The 17562-nt window shown below is 47.7% G+C and overlaps 1 protein-coding gene and 1 pseudogene across 10 annotated transcripts; one reads left to right on the forward strand and one right to left on the reverse strand.

Moving 5' to 3' along the window:
- Positions 1–1376: 1376 nt before the first annotated feature.
- LOC308549347 (actin, cytoplasmic 2 pseudogene) lies at positions 1377–5449 on the reverse strand (annotated as a pseudogene). The gene is made up of 2 exons: positions 4715–5449; positions 1377–1446 (listed from the first exon to the last, which is right to left on the reverse strand). The product of its transcript is annotated as an actin, cytoplasmic 2 pseudogene (transcript).
- Positions 2291–17343, forward strand: FDPS (farnesyl diphosphate synthase). Of its 9 annotated transcripts, none has more exons than XM_081122265.1 (12): positions 2291–2385; positions 7630–7900; positions 8718–8939; positions 9017–9179; positions 10317–10457; positions 14673–14753; positions 14884–15006; positions 15373–15461; positions 15554–15626; positions 16281–16358; positions 16456–16590; positions 17086–17343. In XM_081122265.1, exons 3-12 carry the CDS (start codon positions 8758–8760, stop codon positions 17284–17286), a joined length of 1266 nt encoding a protein of 421 aa, XP_080978391.1. In that variant the 5' UTR covers positions 2291–2385; positions 7630–7900; positions 8718–8757; the 3' UTR covers positions 17287–17343. The 9 variants fall into 9 exon arrangements, with proteins under 9 accessions (XP_080978391.1, XP_080978394.1, XP_080978395.1 ...); XM_081122264.1 differs by having other exon boundaries at positions 2313–2385; positions 7655–7900; XM_081122268.1 differs by lacking the exon at positions 8718–8939 and having other exon boundaries at positions 2311–2385; positions 7655–7900.
- The last annotated feature ends 219 nt before the right edge of the window (positions 17344–17562 follow it).

The following is a 17562-nucleotide window of genomic DNA, read 5'->3' on the forward strand; positions in this document are numbered from 1 at the left end:
TCTTATCTAGGGGAGCCAGAGAGAAGAAAAGGGACACACCCTGTAGGCCCCCCTGCCCCCCTACAGAGTCCCTCCCCTAGACCTACTGGCTCTCTTCCCTTGTCTTCTGGCATTTCCCTTCTCTCATCCATATTTCCTGATAAATTTTCAATCCATTCACTCGTCATCAACCTGAATGGAGATTTTTTTGGCCAGTGATATGGCCCCTGGGAAGCAGGGGATTTAGGGTAAGGACTGGAGCCTGAGGAGAGGGGATGGGAAATAGGAAGCCCTGTGACAGAGTGGTGGGAAGGCCTCTGGTAGCATGCTAACACTGCCTACCATTTGCTCACTGACCACCCTCCAGTATTCATTGAGCACCTACTCTGTGCCAGGGCCTGAGGATACAGTGTTGAGCAAAACAGACAGGGCCTTGTCTTTCTATGGAATCTACAATATGGTGGGGAGACAGACTATAAACAAGTATCGGACAAGTAAATCTATAACTACAAACTGCATAAGTGCTATGATGGAGTCGACCAGGATGCTGGAACACATAAGACAATGGGAGGAGGGACGGGGGTGTATTTTAGATTACTTGGTCAGGGAAGGCCTCTTTGAAGTGTTTAAGCAGAAATTTGAATGATGAGAAGGAACGAGTGGGGACAATCTGGAGCAAAGAGTTTTCTGTGGGGTTGGAAATAAAAATGCCAAGGTTCTGAGGAAGGAAAAAGCCTGTTGCAAAGGAGAGGGAAAGCTGAAATGAGGCCATATGTCTGGAGTGGAGGGGCATAGTCTCTGGTGAAACATAGTCCCTGTTTGGAGAACTAAACAGGGCCTTGGAGGGCACTGGGTTTACCCAGGGGAGTGACATGACCCAACTAATGCTCTAGATCCCTCTGGCTGATGGGTGGAGCATAGAAAGTAGGCACATAGAGACCAGTGAGGGTTTTAGGAGTAATCTAGGTGGGAGGTGATGGACTAGGGCAGTGGCAATGGAGATGAAGAAGGGAAAGAGATATGAGGTGTATTCATGGTGGGTGACAGTGATGCTGAGAGAGGGAGACAGGCTTTCGTCTCCTAAAGAATGGTGCTGAGGGGCCTGGCATGAGTAGTTGGGTACATGGTTCTGCCACTCACTAAGACTAGGGAAGGAATAGGCTTGCGGGGGAAAATATTCAAGGCTTCAGTTTTACACAGACTAAGTTTGAGATGTCAGTTCATCATTAAAATCCACAGGCAGACAGTTGGATCTGTCCACCAATGCCTCTTGTACACCCTCTCCCTTATCATCATGACAACTTGGAAGATAGGATTAGCAGCCTGACTTTCAGATGAGCGAACTGAGGCGAGCAGGGTGAGCTGGGCATCTTCTGCTGCCATTCCAGATCCTTTCTCTACTCTTCTCCACTCTGCCCTGGAACCAGGAGGCTGAAGGCCTTGCCCTGTGGCTTCTGTGGGGCTTGACTAATGGAGAAGGGCACCAACAGGAGATGAGACAGAGGACAGGGAATCTGGGCATTTACCCTCTCCCACCCCTGCAAGGTTGCTGTAGGTCACAGCTCCTAGCAGTGTCCCTCTCTTTCTATGTCCAAGAAACCATTCTTGGACCCTGAGGGTGGTAACTAAGCCCATCTGAGGTAATGTACTATCCCTCACGTTTTACCCAAGCCCTGCGCCCACCTTTGCATATAATCCTGTTATAAAATACTCATCAAATTATCTAATTTGAGAGAGCCCTTAGTTTCCTGATGGAACCCTGCCTGCCACACTTGTCTAGGGCTAAAAATCTTGTCAGTGGTGGAGCTGGGATTCGGGCCCAGAAAGTGTGGTCCAGAGCCTGGGCTGTAACCACTGAGCTCCATTCCTTCCCTCTCAGGACTATTTCATTGGAGGAGACGGGGAGAAACCTCAGACTCTGGTTGAAGAAGAAATAGGTTAGATAAAAGGAAGGACTTCCCATAGAGGGAATGAGCTTGGGATCCTAGGCTTTGTATACAGAAAACAGAACAAATAAAGATGAACAAAAGTTGTAGCCAGAGGGAACATGATAGACTTCAGGGACTGGAGAGGGACATGGGATCTTGGCCTGGCAATTTTAAACTGATTCTAGGACAGTTGGGAGGACAAGAATCCCAGAGATTCAAGTCCCAAGTTGCCAACAGGAAATAGGGGTTGGTGTCCCAAAGCATCCCTTATCCTGTCCAGCAGAGGGACAGAAGCTTTGACTGAAATCAGGTCAAACAGGGGAAGCAGTCTGGCTGACCCTGGGTCCACAAGTGACCATGTGAGATAATCTGCACTTTGTCCCAGGGTCAGGCAGCCCTGAACGGGAGGCATGTGGGTGAAAAAACAGGGAGGAAGACAACAGGCCTCCAAACAGAATGGGTGAATTCAGCTTTTCAGGTAAGATCTCTCCCCACTCCCACTCCCAAACGCAGGTACTGTGACATTCTCAGACACATACTCATGTGATCGCCAACGTGACATTAAACACACATAGGCACAGACACAAGCATGGAGCCAGCTCCCACCACATGCCCTGTCCAATGGCAGACTCTGAGGGTATGAGGTCACCAACGTCAGGTTCCTGCCCAGACTGGGGAGAGACAGGAATGCTAGCAGTTAGGTTTCATAAAGTGTGTTCGATGGGGTGATAGAGTTGTGTTCAGGACACAGAGGAGCACTAGGAAAAAATGTGCCTTGTGAGTGAAGGGGAGATCAGGGTGGCTTCGCAGAGGAGGTGACACCAGAGCTGAACAAAGTCAAGGACAGGGCATGCCCAACTAGGGACACATGCACATGCATGTACGCATACACGTGCGCACACTCAAACACTCCCATTCCATCCACGCACACACATCTAACACACACAGTCTATACACCTCAAGCACAAGTTCATACAACACACTCACAATCACACAGACTCACCAGAACCTCCCACACTTTTTCTCACAGAGACATACACATGCATGCACATGCATGCTCGTGTTCTCACACAGGCACACAAAGTCCAGGCTAGGTCCTCCAGCCTAAGGCGACTTTTGTTCTGCAAACCATCCTGTGCCGGCCCAGCCTCGCCCAGGGAAAGGGCCTCCGGCCGGCCGCCTGCAAGGGGCGCCCGAGAGCCGAGAGCGGCCGCGGGGCGGGGCGAGGCCCGGGCTCCTGGGCCTCCGAGGCGACTCGGCCGCGCCCACGCCCCGCTGTGACGCCGACCTGGGTGGAGAGATTCTGAGCTTCAGTTTCGTCATCTGCAAACCGAGATAAGAATCCTAGGGGAGGGAGCAGTGCGACACTGTCGGCGGGCTTGCTGTGCTTGCTCCCTGGCACGCTGGGTGTAGCCCCTGCCTCAGTAATCGCCTGCGGGGCCCTGCGAGGCCCTGCGTCTGTTTCCAAAAGTTACGTAGAATTTGTTCGAAATGCATTTACACTTATTCGAATGGACTTTTGCACAATATACACAATTCAGAGGTTCAGGGTGCAGGTGAAGCGTTTCTCCCTTCCCAGCTTCATCCCCTTCCCCAACGCTCAGCTCCCCCCAGCAAGTTATCAGAATTTTGTGTTCTCCCAGAAATAGATAATGCAGGAATAAACAATATATGATCTTTCCCTTGTTAGTGCAAATGGCAGCATGGCACTATATAGTCCAGTTTACACTTTTCCCCCCACTTAGGTCCCAGACTCCTTGCTTATGAAGAGTGGCCTTTATTTTGCTCACAGCTTTTGCAGTGGATTTCCTGAACTGAACCCTAACTTGCATGGGGAAACCATACAAGTTTCTTTTCCTTTTTAGAAAAAATTGTGGTAAAATAGCCTTGGCCAGTGTGGGTCAGTTTGTGGAGCGTCATCTGGTGCACTGAAAGGTTGCTGGTTTGATTCCGGATCAGAGCACATGCTCGGGTACCCCCTCCCCTGTCCCTGGTGCGGGGGTGCAGGGCGTGCAGGACGCAGCTTCTATTGATGTTTCTCTTTCTCTCTCCCTCTCCCTTCCTCTCTCTTTTTTCTCTCCCTCTTCTTTTTTCTCTCTTTAAAAATCAATAAGAATATTTTTTAAAAATTTCTAAAAAAAATTTTTGTGGTAAAATATAAATAAGATAAAATTTACCATTTTAACCACTTTTAGGTGTACAGTTCAGTGGCATCAAGTACATTCACACTGTTGAGCAACCATCACCACTATCAGTTTCCAAAACTTTTTCATCAACCCAATCAGAAACTCTACCCTTTATACATCAGCTTCCCGTTCCTCACCCCACCCTCAGTCCCTGGTAGCCTCTGTCTTACTTCTTGTCTCTCTAAACTTGTCTGCTCTGGGTACCTCATGTAAGTGGAATCACACAGCATTGTCTCTTTGTGACTGGCTTATTTCACTTAGCACAATGTTTTCAAGGTTCTATTGTAGCATGTATCAGAATTGTCTTCCTTTTTAAGGGTGAGGATTGGCCCTTCTTAGGGAGAAGTGGGTGACTTTTGGGCAGGCAAGGGGTTTCCTGTAACAATGCATCTCATGATATTTGTAAGGACTATTTTAAAAAAGAACAATGTGCAACCAAAGTCCTCAGCCACATTGTAGAACTTTGGGGATGCTCCCTCCAACAGACTGCTGTCACCTTCACTGTTCCAGTTTAAAAATCCTGACTCAAGCACAAAAAATATTTTTTTGAAACAAACAATCAGACAAAACAAATAAAGCCATGCCAATCTCTTCTCATTTTCTGCACAAGTTAGGTTTTGCCAAGAAAGGGTGAAGGGGCGGAACTCATCACACTCTTGCTTGCTGACCCACATCTTCTGGAAGGTGGACAGCGAGGCCAGGACGGAGCCACTGATCCACGCAGAGTACTTACTATACTTGCGCTCAGGGGGTGCAATGATCTTGATCTTCACCGTGCTGGGAGCCAGGATGGTGATCTCCTTTTGCATCCTGTCGCTGATGCCCTGGGCACATGGTGGTCACACCAGACAGCACTGTACGGGTATAAAGGTCCTTACAGATGTTGACATTACACTTCATGGATGCCATAGGATTCCACTCCCAGGAAGCAAGGCTGGAAGAGGGCCTGGGGCAGTGGAACCGCTTGTTGCCAATGGTGATGGCCTGATGTTGGGGCAGCTCACAGCTCTTCTCCAGGGAGGAGCTGGAGGCTGCAGTGGCCATCTCCTGCTCGAAGTCCAGGGGGACGTAGCACAGCTTCTCCTTGATGTCACACGTGATTTCCCTCTCGGCTGTGGTGGTGAAGCTGTAGCCATGCTCTGTAAGGATCTTCATGAGGTAGTCTGTCAGGTCCTGAACAACCAGGTCCAGACACAGGATGGGATGGAGGAGGGTATACCCTTCAGAGATGGGCACAGTGTGGGTGACCCTGTCACCAGAGTCCATCTCAATGCCAGTGGTATGGCCAGAGGTGAAAACGGACATCATGGCCTGGATGGCCAAGTACATGGCTGGGGTGTTGGAGGTTTCGAACATGATCTGGGTTATCTTATCACGGTTGGCCTTGGGGTTCAGTGGAGCTTTGGTGAGCAGGACAGGGTGCTCCTCAGGGGCCACACGCAGCTCACTGTAAAAGGTGTGATGCCAGATCTCTTCACTCTTTTGATAGTGTCCTTTGATGCACAAAAGTTTTTAAATTTTGATGAAGTTCAATTGATCTATTTTTTCTTTTGTTGCTTATGTTTTTGGGGTCATACTTAAGAATCTATTGCCAAATCCAAGGCATAAAGACTTACTCATGTTTTCTTCTAAGACTTTGATGGTTTTAGCTTTTATATTTAGGTTTTAATCCATTTTGAGTTAATTTTTGACTATGATGTGAGGTACTGGTCCAACTTTATTCTTTTGTATATGGAAATCCAGTTTTTTCCAGTACTATTTGTTGAAGAGACTATCCTTTACCCATTGAGTGGACTTAGTATTATCTTTGTCAAATATCTATTTGCCATAAATGTATGAGTTTATTTCTGGACTCTCAATTCTGTTCTATTGGTATATATGTCTATCCTTATGCTAGGACCACATGGTTTTGATTACTATAATTTTGAGCTAAGTTTCAAAATTGGGACATGTGAGTCTTTCAATCTTGTTCTTCTTTATCAAGATTATTTTAGCTATTCATGGCCCCTTGCAATTTCATATGAATCTGAGGATTGGCTTTTCCAATTTTTTTATCAAAAAATTCTACTGAAATTTTGATAGGGATTGTATTGAATCTGTAGATTGCTTTGGATGCTATTGACATATTAATGTGGGATGTTTTCCAGTTACTTAGGTCTTTAAGGTTTTTCAGCAATGTTTTCTAGTTTTCAGTGTACAAGTCTTTCACCTCCTTGGTTAAATTTTATTCTTAGGTATTTTATTATTTTAGATGCTAATGTATATAATATTGCTTCTTTCATTTCCTTTTTGAGATTGTAGAGACACAACTGCTTTCTGCATGTTGTTTTTGAACCTGCAATTTTGCTGAATTTGTTTATTAGCTCTAGTAGCTTTCTTGAGGATTTTCTTTTTCTTTCTTTCTTTTTTCAAATCCTCACCCGAGGATATTTTTTCCATTGCTTTTCAGACAGAGTGGAAGGGATGGGGAGAGAAAGGGAAACATTGATATGAGAGAGACACATCGAATGGTTGCCTTCTGAGCCTGCAACCCAGGTACCTGCCCTTGACTGGAATTGAACTCGAGCCCCTTCAGTCTGCTGGCCGACGCCCTAACCACTGAACAGACTGGCTAGGGCTTGAGGCTTTTCTATATTCAGAATAATATTGTCTGTGCAATACAGATGTTTTTACTTCTTTTTCAATTTGACTTTTTTATTTCTTTTTGTTGTCTAGTAGCTCTGATTAGAACTTCCAGTAAATGTTGAAATAGCAGTGGTGAAATCAGGTGAAATCCTTGCATAATAATAATATATATATATATTTTTTGCACAATTATTTTTGTTCCATAATGACAAAATTCATTTATGTCCTAGATGGTTTGGAGTTTCAGGCATTTTTTTTTTTTTTAAACCCGATTTTTAGAGAGAGAGGAAGGGATAGCGAGAAACACATCAATATGAGAGTGAAACATCGGTCATAGATAGCCTCCTGCACGCCGCCTACTGGGGATCAGCCCACAACCCCGACATGTGCCCTGACCAGGAATTGAACCAGCAACCTTACCCTGCAAGGGGCGATGCCCAACCAGCTGAGCCACACCCGCTGGGGCTCAGGCATCTTGACCTCATGGGTCAAGTTACTGACTTTTGGGAGACAACTGGGTCAAGCTATGGCGAGTGTAGGGTCGGTGAGGCTTCTAGCTTCTGCTCTGTGTCTTATTTTTCTTCAGCCCTTAAAGTACTTTCTATACATTACCTCATAGTATTGCCCGCTTAAACAGATGAGGAAAGCCAGTTTCAAAGAAGCTAACTGAGGATCAGAGAGTTAAATGATTTGCCTAAGTTAGAGAACCAACATGTGACAAAGCTGGTCTGTCATTCAGTTGCCCAAGAAAATAACGAAAGTTGAAACGTACAGTAAAGGCGATAACTAGGAGCCAGACTTGCAGGCATTCCCACCCGGTTTCACATCTGCCACTGCCGCCTCCTAGGCCATCCCACCCCTCACACCTGCCTCTACCTCCCACTCCTTTAATGTTTGGTCCTTGGGCGCAGCCCTCCCATTGGCTCTCGGTTACAGCGCCACGCTCAGACGAGGGGAAGCAGCCAATCAGGACGACTCGTTCCCGCCCACTCAGCTCGCGCTAGATTGCGTTGTCGCCGTCCCTCCCGCGGCATGCCGGGAACTGTAGTCTAATAGTGCATTTCTGTCCTTCGTGAAAGAAGATCGAGAACTACTAGACCCAGAGAACTGAGTGTGGAGCGGGTATAACTTTAAGACGTACCCCACCGACAATCCGGGCCAGGAACCGGCATTGTGGAACAGGTAAGTGGTTGCGGGCTGGGACCGAGGGCAGGGTGTAGAGACTCGGCCTTATCTCTGGACCGATACTTTGAGGCACAGGAGTCCGGGTCTGTAGCGACGGTGTTCTCGCGTTTGGGGGGTGAGGAAGCTCCCGAGCTCTGTCATGTGCTTTCCTGGCACCTCCCCAATATACCCGAACCAGGTTTGCTTCTCTCTGCGAAACCTCCTCACTAGCCCAGTGTTGCTCCTCGGGTCTCCGCAGTCCCAGCGCTCCCTGTGGGTACTGGGACGCCTGGACTCAGAGCCCCAGACCACTTGGCCGTAGCACGCAGGGGTTCCGGCTCCTCTTCTTGGGGCATCTCAGAAAATCCACACCCTTCTCCCCGCCTACCTGGGGAGACCTGGGTCCTAGATTTGGCGCAGCCACTGCCTATGTATCTTCCTACTTCCTAGAGCCTCAGTTTGACCTTTGTGAAATAGGGTGTTTGAAGGGTCTTTGCGGCCCCTAGTCCTGAGGAACTTTACTCTGGACGCTTCCAGCTGTACTCCAGGATTTGGGGGAAGCCAAGAGAGTAACAATTCCAGAGGCTTCCTGGAGTAGTTGATTGTTGAGAAGAATGAAGTTAGGTGGCATTAAGTTCTTGCCATCTTAAGTATGATCAGTTGAGTCTCAGCCACTCGGTCATACTTTTTGTTACCTAATTTTCTTTCTTTTGTAAATGCCCAAGCTCTGCCCAGAAGAGGGCAGGCCCAGGGCCTGGAGGTAAAAAGTTGGGGGTGGTAGGGGTGACCTGGGGAGCTGCCACCATGCATCTCGCTTTGGTGCTTGTCCCTGCAGGGAGTGCTTGGTGCCTCCTCACAATGCCATCCCTGTCCCCATGATGCCCCCGTCTCGCTGGCTGAGATCTATGGGGGTCTTCTTGCTACCAGTCCCCTGCTGGGTGCCACTGGAGAGGTGGCTGGGTCCCCTACGGCAGCTCTCCCTGGTGCACCGGGGCTCAGTCCTGGGGACATGGCACAGTGCCCGCTGCTGGTGCCAAGTGTGGACAGAGGAGCCTCGGTGAGTGTGGTGGGGGTGAAGGTCTTTGGGGAGGGAAGCAGCTGATCAGGTTTCTGACTTGTCCTCCCTCTCTTTAGAGTACTTTATTCCTCACATAGAATGAATGGAGACCAGAAATTGGATGTTTGTGACCAAAAAAAGCAGAATTTCATGCAGCACTTCTCCCAGATCATCAAGGTGCTGACTGAGGATGACACGGGTTACCCAGATGCAGGAGATGCTATTGCCCGGCTCAAGGAGGTGAGGGATTTGCAACTTGAAGGAGTGAATTTTTTGCCACTCTGTGTATGTGTGGGATCCAGCAATGTGTTTGGGGATTTTTGACAGGTGTGGGGGCAGGTTTTCACCTCAGTGACTCCAGCTCTGCGGGGCCTGTGCCTGGATAGGTATGCTTCCTTATCACATCAGTTCTGCCTTGTGGTTCTGGTAGGCTGGCCAAAATGCTTTGCATGGGTATAGGCCCCTGAGGGTGAAGGCCTTGAACCTGATAAGTCTTTGATTTTGTTGAGAAAGGAAAGTAGGTGTCCAGAAATCTTAAGGTGCTACCTTTAAAGGGATCAGGGAGGAAGGCAGTCTGAGGCAGGCCTGAGTGAAGCTTGTACTGTATATCGTCAGAAGCCTCTGCCCTAGGACAGGAACTATTGCTGGGATACTTATGGTGCCTAATTCTTTTATTCTTTTGGAGTATTTAGTAATTCTTTTGTAAATGCTGTTTCATTTGTCTGAGGGGAACCAAAGAAGAGAAGGTTTGTCTACACTGGGATGGAGATTGAAAGGGAAGGCTTTCCACTGAATTAGATGTGGTTGTCAGCAGGTGGCAGAAGGCAAAATGAGCCGGAAGAGACCAGTGCAGGATTGGGGGATGGGTCCCCCAGCCTGGGTCTTCTCCAAGCTCTCCTCTGACCAACTTTGAGGGGTGGGGCTTGTCTTCAAAAACAGTGAGAGGCTTTTCATTTACAGATAGGTTAAATTGTGGGTAGGAGAAAGTGGCTGGGATAGGAGGTATGAATTGTGAGGGTAGTCTAGGAGAGGTGGGATGGAGCTAGAACCTGAAAAAGAGAGACCTGAGCATGCCAGTCATTCCTATAACATGAACAGAGTTTTCCCGGGGCTTGGGAGCAGATTTTAATCTGCACTGTTAAATTTAAATATAATGTAGAGAGAGCCTGGGGACTGGGGAACTCTTCTGTGTTCCAGGACTTAGGGGAAATGACCAAGAGAGTAGCAATTCCAGAGGCTCCCTGGAGGAGGAGGAGTCAGGGTTAAGGAGGATTTTAAAGTTAGATTGTGGATGGAAATAGGAGAGGGCAACAAGAAATCTCAGAGTAGCTGATCTGTGGATCCTGATACCTTGTCCCTCTGGCTTTGCCCTCCCAGGTCCTGGAGTACAATGTCATTGGAGGGAAGCACCAACGGGGTATGACGGTGCTGATAACATTCCAGGATCTGGTGGAACCAGCGAAGCAGGATGCTGAGAGTCTCCAGCGGGCCATGATTGTGGGCTGGTGTGTGGAACTGGTGAGAAGGGCAGGAGAAGAGGTTCACTAGAATGTGGGGGGTGCCTTGGGTGGGAAGGGGAGAGATGGGCTTGCAACTCGTTTCTTGGTTATTTGTTTTTCTGTGCCTCTAGTGTGCCACAGCCAAATTTAGACAGTGAATTACTCCATGGGTTAACAAATGTGGGGAACCTCTTTTGCCAGTAGGTACGTTTTTTTTTCCCCCTCTCAAATATATCTTTATTGATTTCAGAGAGAGGAAGGGAGAGGGAGAGAGAGTTAGAAACATCAATGATGAGAGTCATTGATTCGCTGCCTCCTGCACATCCCCTGACTGGGGATCGAGCCTGCAACTCGGGCATGTGCCCTTACCAGGAATCAGACTGCGATCTCCTGGATCCTAGGTTGATGCTCAACTGTTGAGCCATGACTGGCCAGACAGTAGGTACGCATTTCACCTGTAGACTACCTGTGGGCCAGGTAGATTACCTATGCCCTTGGAACTGGGCATAGAGGTGTCAATTCTGAGTAGTGACATAGTTCTTCCGGAAGATTATTCTAAAGCAGAGATTGAAAAGTGGCACCCCACTGATAGTTTTTTGAAAATATTTTAAAATTAAGTCTCCTAAATTTAACAAAGAAGAGGTTGCACATAAAAACCCAAATTTCTAGTGTCACTTGGAAAATTGCTAGATCTGGGTCAAGATTCCCTATTGCAACAATTGGCCAAAGTTGAACTGAGGTCACTTCCCCAAGACGGAGCATTGGCTCTCTTGTGTGGGTCTGTCTCTCTCTGCTTTGCTGCACTTCTCATGTTTCCTTGTCTCTTATGCCCAGCTCACTTGGCCCTTGAAGGTGTATGGTTTGCAGGCCTGGCCTAAACAGTGACAGGAGGACTGGATGCTGGGTGGGGTGCAGTGAGACCAGAAGGGAAGATGCTAAGGACTTGGTAGATAAGCGATTATGCTGAGGCTCCTGGCCTGAGGAAGGGAGCACCTGGCTTGGGAGTAGTGATAAGCTCAGAGTCAGCCACTCTGAAATCTTGGTACTGGCTGAGCAGGTAGAGCTGTCTGTCCTGTGGGTGTTGAAATTCTAGACTGGGGCTCGGAAGACAGGGCCAGAGAATGGGGATTTGCCTTCAAGGAGGTAAAGGGACAATGGCAGTATTGAAGGACAGGGCCCTGGGTGACAGAGGTATTGCTGTAGGGATCAGGAGGGGCTGAGGAGCCCATAAACTTGGAGGCAACAGGCAAGGAAGGTAGGAAGGAAGGGCAGGAGGACCAGGGCAAAGAAGAGTAGCTGAGCTGTCGGCCATGGGAGGTGAGAACTTGAGGCCCAGCAGCTCACCTGTGGAATCAGTTCTTATTGAAATGCTGTCACTTCTCTAAGAAGCCATTTGAGCTGTGCACCATTATTTTTACTTGGATGATTTTAGTTATAATTTCTGCTTCTATCTTTCTATTTCTACCTCATCTCCGTCAATCTCTTATTTTTCTATTTCAGCATTTACTGTCTAAAAACAAGGACATTTGCCTATATAATTACAATACCATTATCACATATGTCTTTGTTTGGGCTGCTACAACAATACCAGAGATTGGGTAGTTTATAAATAACAGAAATGTATTTCTCGTAGTTCTGGAGGCTGGGAAGCCCAAGATCAAGGCACCAGCATGATGAGGGAGGGCCTGCTTCTTGGTTCATGGATGGCACCTCTTTGCCATATTCTCATGGTGGATGTGGCTAGGGACTCTGGGGGGTCTCTTTTATAAGGGTACTAGTCCCATTCATGAGGGCACCATTCTCAAGACCTAATCACCTCCCAGAGGTCCCACCTGCTAGTACCATCATCTTCGAGGGTTAGGATTTCAACATATAAATTTTGGGAGATACACCCAGATCATAGCAACATCCAAGATATTTAACACTGCTAATATTACTATACTATAATATTATATATTATATATCTAATGTATAGTACATATTGAAATATTCCTAATGCTCCCTAAAATGTATATTTTAAGTTTTTTTAACATCCAGGATCTAGTCAAGATTCATTGTATTTGGTAGTTTTTCTTCAATCTTTAATCTAGAATAGTCTCTCCATTATCATTGACCTTTTAAAAAGAATGTTTTCATTGATTTTAGAGAGAGGGAGAGGGAGAGGGAGAGAGAAACGTGGATGAAAGAGAAACTTTGATGAAAGAGAAACATCAGTCTGCTGCCTCCTGCTGGGGTTTGAGCCTGCAACCCTACCCAGGCATGTGCCCTGAATGGGAATCCAACTGGCAGCCTTTGGGTGCATAGGATAATGTGCCACCAACTGAGCCACACCGGCTAGGGGTAGCAATGGTATTTTTTGTTGTTGTTAATCCTCACCCTAGGATATTTTTTCCATTGATTTTTAGAGCGAGTGGAAGAGAGAGAAGGAGTGAGAGAAACACATTGATGTGAGAGAGATCCATCAATTTCTTGCCTCCTGCACTCACCCTGACGGGCCAGGGATCAAATCTGCAACCCAGGTACGTGCCCTTGGCTGGAAATCAGGCCCGAGACCCTGTGGAACATGGGACAATGTTCCAACTATTGAGTCACAGCGGCCAGGGCTGGCACTGGTATTTTTTAAAGTTTCCCTCTAATAAACAGAAAGTGCATGCCCAACTGGCATGGCTCAGGGGTTGAGCATCCACCTGTGATCCAAGGGGTTGTGGTTCAATTCCTGGTCAAGGCACATACGTGGGTTGTGGCCTCGATGCCCAGTAGGGGCCATGCAGGAGGCAGTGCATCAATGACTCTCTTATCATTGATGTTTCTATCTCTCTCTCCCTTTCCCTTCCTCTCTCTGAAATCAGTTAAAAAAATTTAAATACAAAGCGCAGTTGGGTCAGAATCATTACTGAGGGGCAGAAACGATTGAGGGAGGCCACAGTGTAAAAATCCTTTGGAGACAATCCTGGTTGAGTGGTACTGGTTGAAACCAGGTGGCCCTTGCAATCACTCTTGGAAGAGGCAGTAGACTGGTGGCTTCAGGGGAACCATGCCACTCCAAATAAACATGATGTAAATAAAATATGTGCCTCCAATGGGGAAAGCCCAGACCCACCTCTAGATGAGGTCAGAGGTTAAGGTGCAGATGAATGCCTTCTTCCCCAAGGACTTGGCCCAGAACAAGAGCAGTGACTGTCATGGCCAGTTTTGTACTGTCTACACCTAAGCCGGTGAGCAGTGTTGGTTGCTTCCTCTGAGCAATGCTGATCCACTAAAGCACACATACAGATCAGTAGGAGGTGAAGATTTAAAAACTCTGCCTTGGAAAGCCGTTTTAAGGAACCAGAATGTGTTACCTGATGGCAAGAAGTACCATGGGGAACATTATGGTGTTTCATGCTTAGATAAGCATTTATGAGACACCCACTCTGGGTCTAGTGCTGTGCTAGGTTCTGGGAATGCCAAGAGGGCAAACATCATCCCTGCCTCCAAGGAGTTCACAGTCTAGTGGGAAAACCACATTTAGGTTCCTTCAAGTAGGCTGGCACTGAGAAGAGTTAGCTCTTTGCTGATATTTAAGAATGTTTAAAGATGTTTAAGATCTGTGGGTGCAAGTTACCAGGAGTCAGACTTCAGTTCTGTCCGATTATACCTGCACCCCCAACTGAGCTTTCTGAGGTGGAGCTTTGTTCTTGATCACTGGAATGTGTTTCATCATCTCCCTGATAGCAGGGCATTGTCTAGGGTTGCTTATTTGGAGATGTCAGGCATCTGTTGCAGTCTCTTACTCTGAAAACAGGGGTGTTTTGCCCTTGCCGGTGTGGCTCACTGGGTTGGAGCATTGTCCTATAAACCAAAAGGCAGTGGGTTCAACTCCTGGTCAGGGCACATACTTAGGTTGCGCGTTCGATCCTTGGTCAGGGTGCATATGGGAGGCAGCCTTTCAATGTTTCTCTCACATCACTGTTTCTCTCTCTTCCTCTCTGTCTCTCTCTTCCTCTTCCCTTTCCCCTGTCTCTAAAATCAATAAAAAAATATCCTCTGGTGAGAATTCAAATGAACAAATAAAGCCTGAGCCGAAGAAGTCATATAACTTGCCAGAGTTCCACAGCACAGAACAAGCTCTTAGCCTCCCTACCCCAGCCTTCTCAGCTCATAGTGATTCTCAAAAAAGCAGCTCTGTTGCTGGTGGAAGGGACAGTAATAAGGAGCCCTGGGGGTCTTATTCCACTCTTCCATCTCTTCCTAGCTCCAAGCTTTCTTTCTGGTGGCAGACGACATTATGGATTCATCCCTCACCCGACGGGGACAGATCTGCTGGTATAAGAAGGTAAGTGGGCATGGAAACAGGCCAGAGGGAGGTGGTTCTGTAGAGCCTTTTGAGGTGTTCGGGGTGACAGGTTCTTGGTATGAGTCTAGGCCAGAGACTGATTGCTTGTTTTTCTCTGTTCCCCTGACAGCCAGGCGTAGGTTTGGATGCGGTCAATGATGCTCTCCTTCTAGAAGCATGTATCTTCCGACTGCTGAAGCTCTACTGCCGGGAGCAGCCCTATTACCTGAACCTGATGGAACTCTTCCTGGAGGTGTGCGGCAGACCGGGACTCAATGCCCAGAGGCTGCCCGCAGTAGCCTTGGCCTCTCCAGGACATTCTCATCTAGCTGGTTTCACGGCCTAGGAAATACCTAGGTTTTAGTGAAAGAGGAATAAAGCGAGGGAGTTGGGAAGGGTAGTAATAATGGCAAGGAGGGTTCTCTGTCCCTGTGTGATTGGAAGGAGTGATAAAGGACTGTGTGTGTGTGTGTATGGGCCTTGAGTTTTGGTGCCTCTCTCCCTCTTGCTGCCTTTTTGACTCTACCCAGTTGTTAACTGGTATGGGATATGGGGCCCAGGATTTCAGGGTTCCCCAGTCCTGGAGAAAGCCCAGCTAATGGGCCATCTTCCACCTTAGATTTCCTATCAGACTGAGATTGGACAGACCTTGGACCTCATCGCAGGCCCGCAGGGCAACGTAGATCTTGGCAGATTCACTGAAAAGAGGTGAGGGACAGTGGGAACCATATCTGGACAGTGAGGGAGGGCTTCAGGTGGGCACTGCCTTTTTGAGGAATTTATCTTCTTCTCCTACTTAGGTACAAATCTATTGTCAAATATAAGACAGCTTTCTACTCCTTCTACCTTCCCGTAGCTGCTGCCATGTATATGGTGAGTGAGCCTCCCCACACCTCTGCTGCCCACTAATGTTGGCTTTTGGACAATCTGGTATCCCCCACTTAATGGCTGTGTGACTGTGAGCAAGTTATGTATTCTCTCTGACTCTATTTCGTCAGTTGTAACATGAGGATAAAATCCCCACCTCACAGGATTGTTGTAGAAATTAAGTGAGGCAAGTGATATGAAAGTGGTTGGTCCACATCATAGAGGAACAAGAAATCTTCCATCTGAGTATGGATAGGAATGGGGAGGAGATGATCAGGCTGAGAAGACTGGAGTTACAGGCAGTGAGTGGGATTGTTGCCTACCTACTCTGACCTTGCCTCTCCAGGTTTCCTTTTCATCCTGAAAGAAGCTGGAAATGGCAAAAAGATTAGGAAGAAGCATCAGTGACCCATGGATCCTTGTGAAATAAGAGTCTGAGGGCCTCCAGAATGGATTAATCTCTGCCTGCAGGAAGGCCTAGCTAAAATTAAGTGGGATAGAGGTTGGACCACCAGTCAGGACTTCCTAGATCAGGGAATCCAGGGATGTCTGAAAGGAGAGGAGAGATTTTGGGACTAAAGTTTGGCAAGACCCTATGGGAAGAAGCAGCCAGGAAAGGCACCTCTGGTGTCTGGCTTATTAATCCCGTTCTCACTGTAGGCGGGCATTGACGGGGAGAAGGAACACACCAATGCCAAGAAGATCCTGCTGGAGATAGGAGAGCTCTTTCAGATTCAGGTAGGAAGCCTGAGGCACTGGCAGAGAACAGGCTCCAACTTTCCTCCTTCCCTGTCTTGGAGCCTCTTCATTTTTCCTTTTCTGCTTCCCTGCCCAGGATGATTACCTTGACCTCTTTGGGGACCCCAGTGTGACGGGCAAGATTGGCACTGACATCCAGGACAACAAATGCAGCTGGCTGGTAGTTCAGTGTCTGCAACGGGCCTCTCCGGAACAGCGCCAGATCCTGCAGGTGCCCAAGAGAGGGTTGTAGATCCCTGAGCTGATAAGAAAGGGCATAGAGCAGTGGTTTTCAAGTGGGGCAGTTTTGTACCCCAGGAGACATGGCAACAGCAGCATACAATTTTTGTTGTCATAACTTGGTATGTGTAGATGTGCTAAGGTATCTAGTGGGTAGAGGCCAGGAATGCTTCCATACATGTTACAATGCACACAACAGTTTCCCACAACAAAGAATTATCTGGCGCCAAATTTCAACAGTGCCAAAGCTGAGAAACCCTGTGGTAGAGGAAGCTGAGGGCTGAGCCAATATCTGAACATTTGGAATGGGAAAGGGAAAGCTTAACATCTTAGACAATCTTATACACTCAGAGACATTTGAAATTGGAGACAGGAATCAAGTGAATGGCATTGGAGATGTTCTGGAATATATGGATGAGGACTGTGGAGAGGACCTGGGAGCACTAGAGGAAAGGAAACCTATTTTCCTGCCTTCAACCCCTTCTAGGAGAATTATGGGCAGAAAGACGCTGAGAAGGTGGCCCGGGTGAAGGCACTCTACGAGGCGCTGAATCTGCAGGCTGTGTTCCTGCAGTATGAGGAAGAGAGTTACAGACACCTTCTGGATCTCATCGAGCAGTACTCTTCGCCCCTGCCCCCAGCCATCTTCCTGAGGCTAGCACACAAGATCTACAAGCGGAAAAAGTGACCTAGAGACTGCCAGGGTGGGGAGGGGAGGCTCTCAATAAATTACAGTAAATCCTCATTTAATGTTCATAGGTTCTTGGATACTGTGACAAAATTTTGCCATAAGCTAATTGATATAGACGAGTTACGTTCCTATGGCATATTTCTAGTCACAAAAACATCACCAGCCCTGGTCAGTGTGGCTTGGTTGGGTGGAGGGTCATCCTGTGCACTGGGAGGTCATCGGTTTGATTCCCAGTCAGGGCACATACCAAGGTTGTGGGTCTGATGCCTAGTC

This window comes from Miniopterus schreibersii, assembly GCF_964146895.1.
Source record: "Miniopterus schreibersii genome assembly, chromosome: 19".
Lineage (NCBI taxonomy): Eukaryota > Metazoa > Chordata > Mammalia > Chiroptera > Miniopteridae > Miniopterus > Miniopterus schreibersii.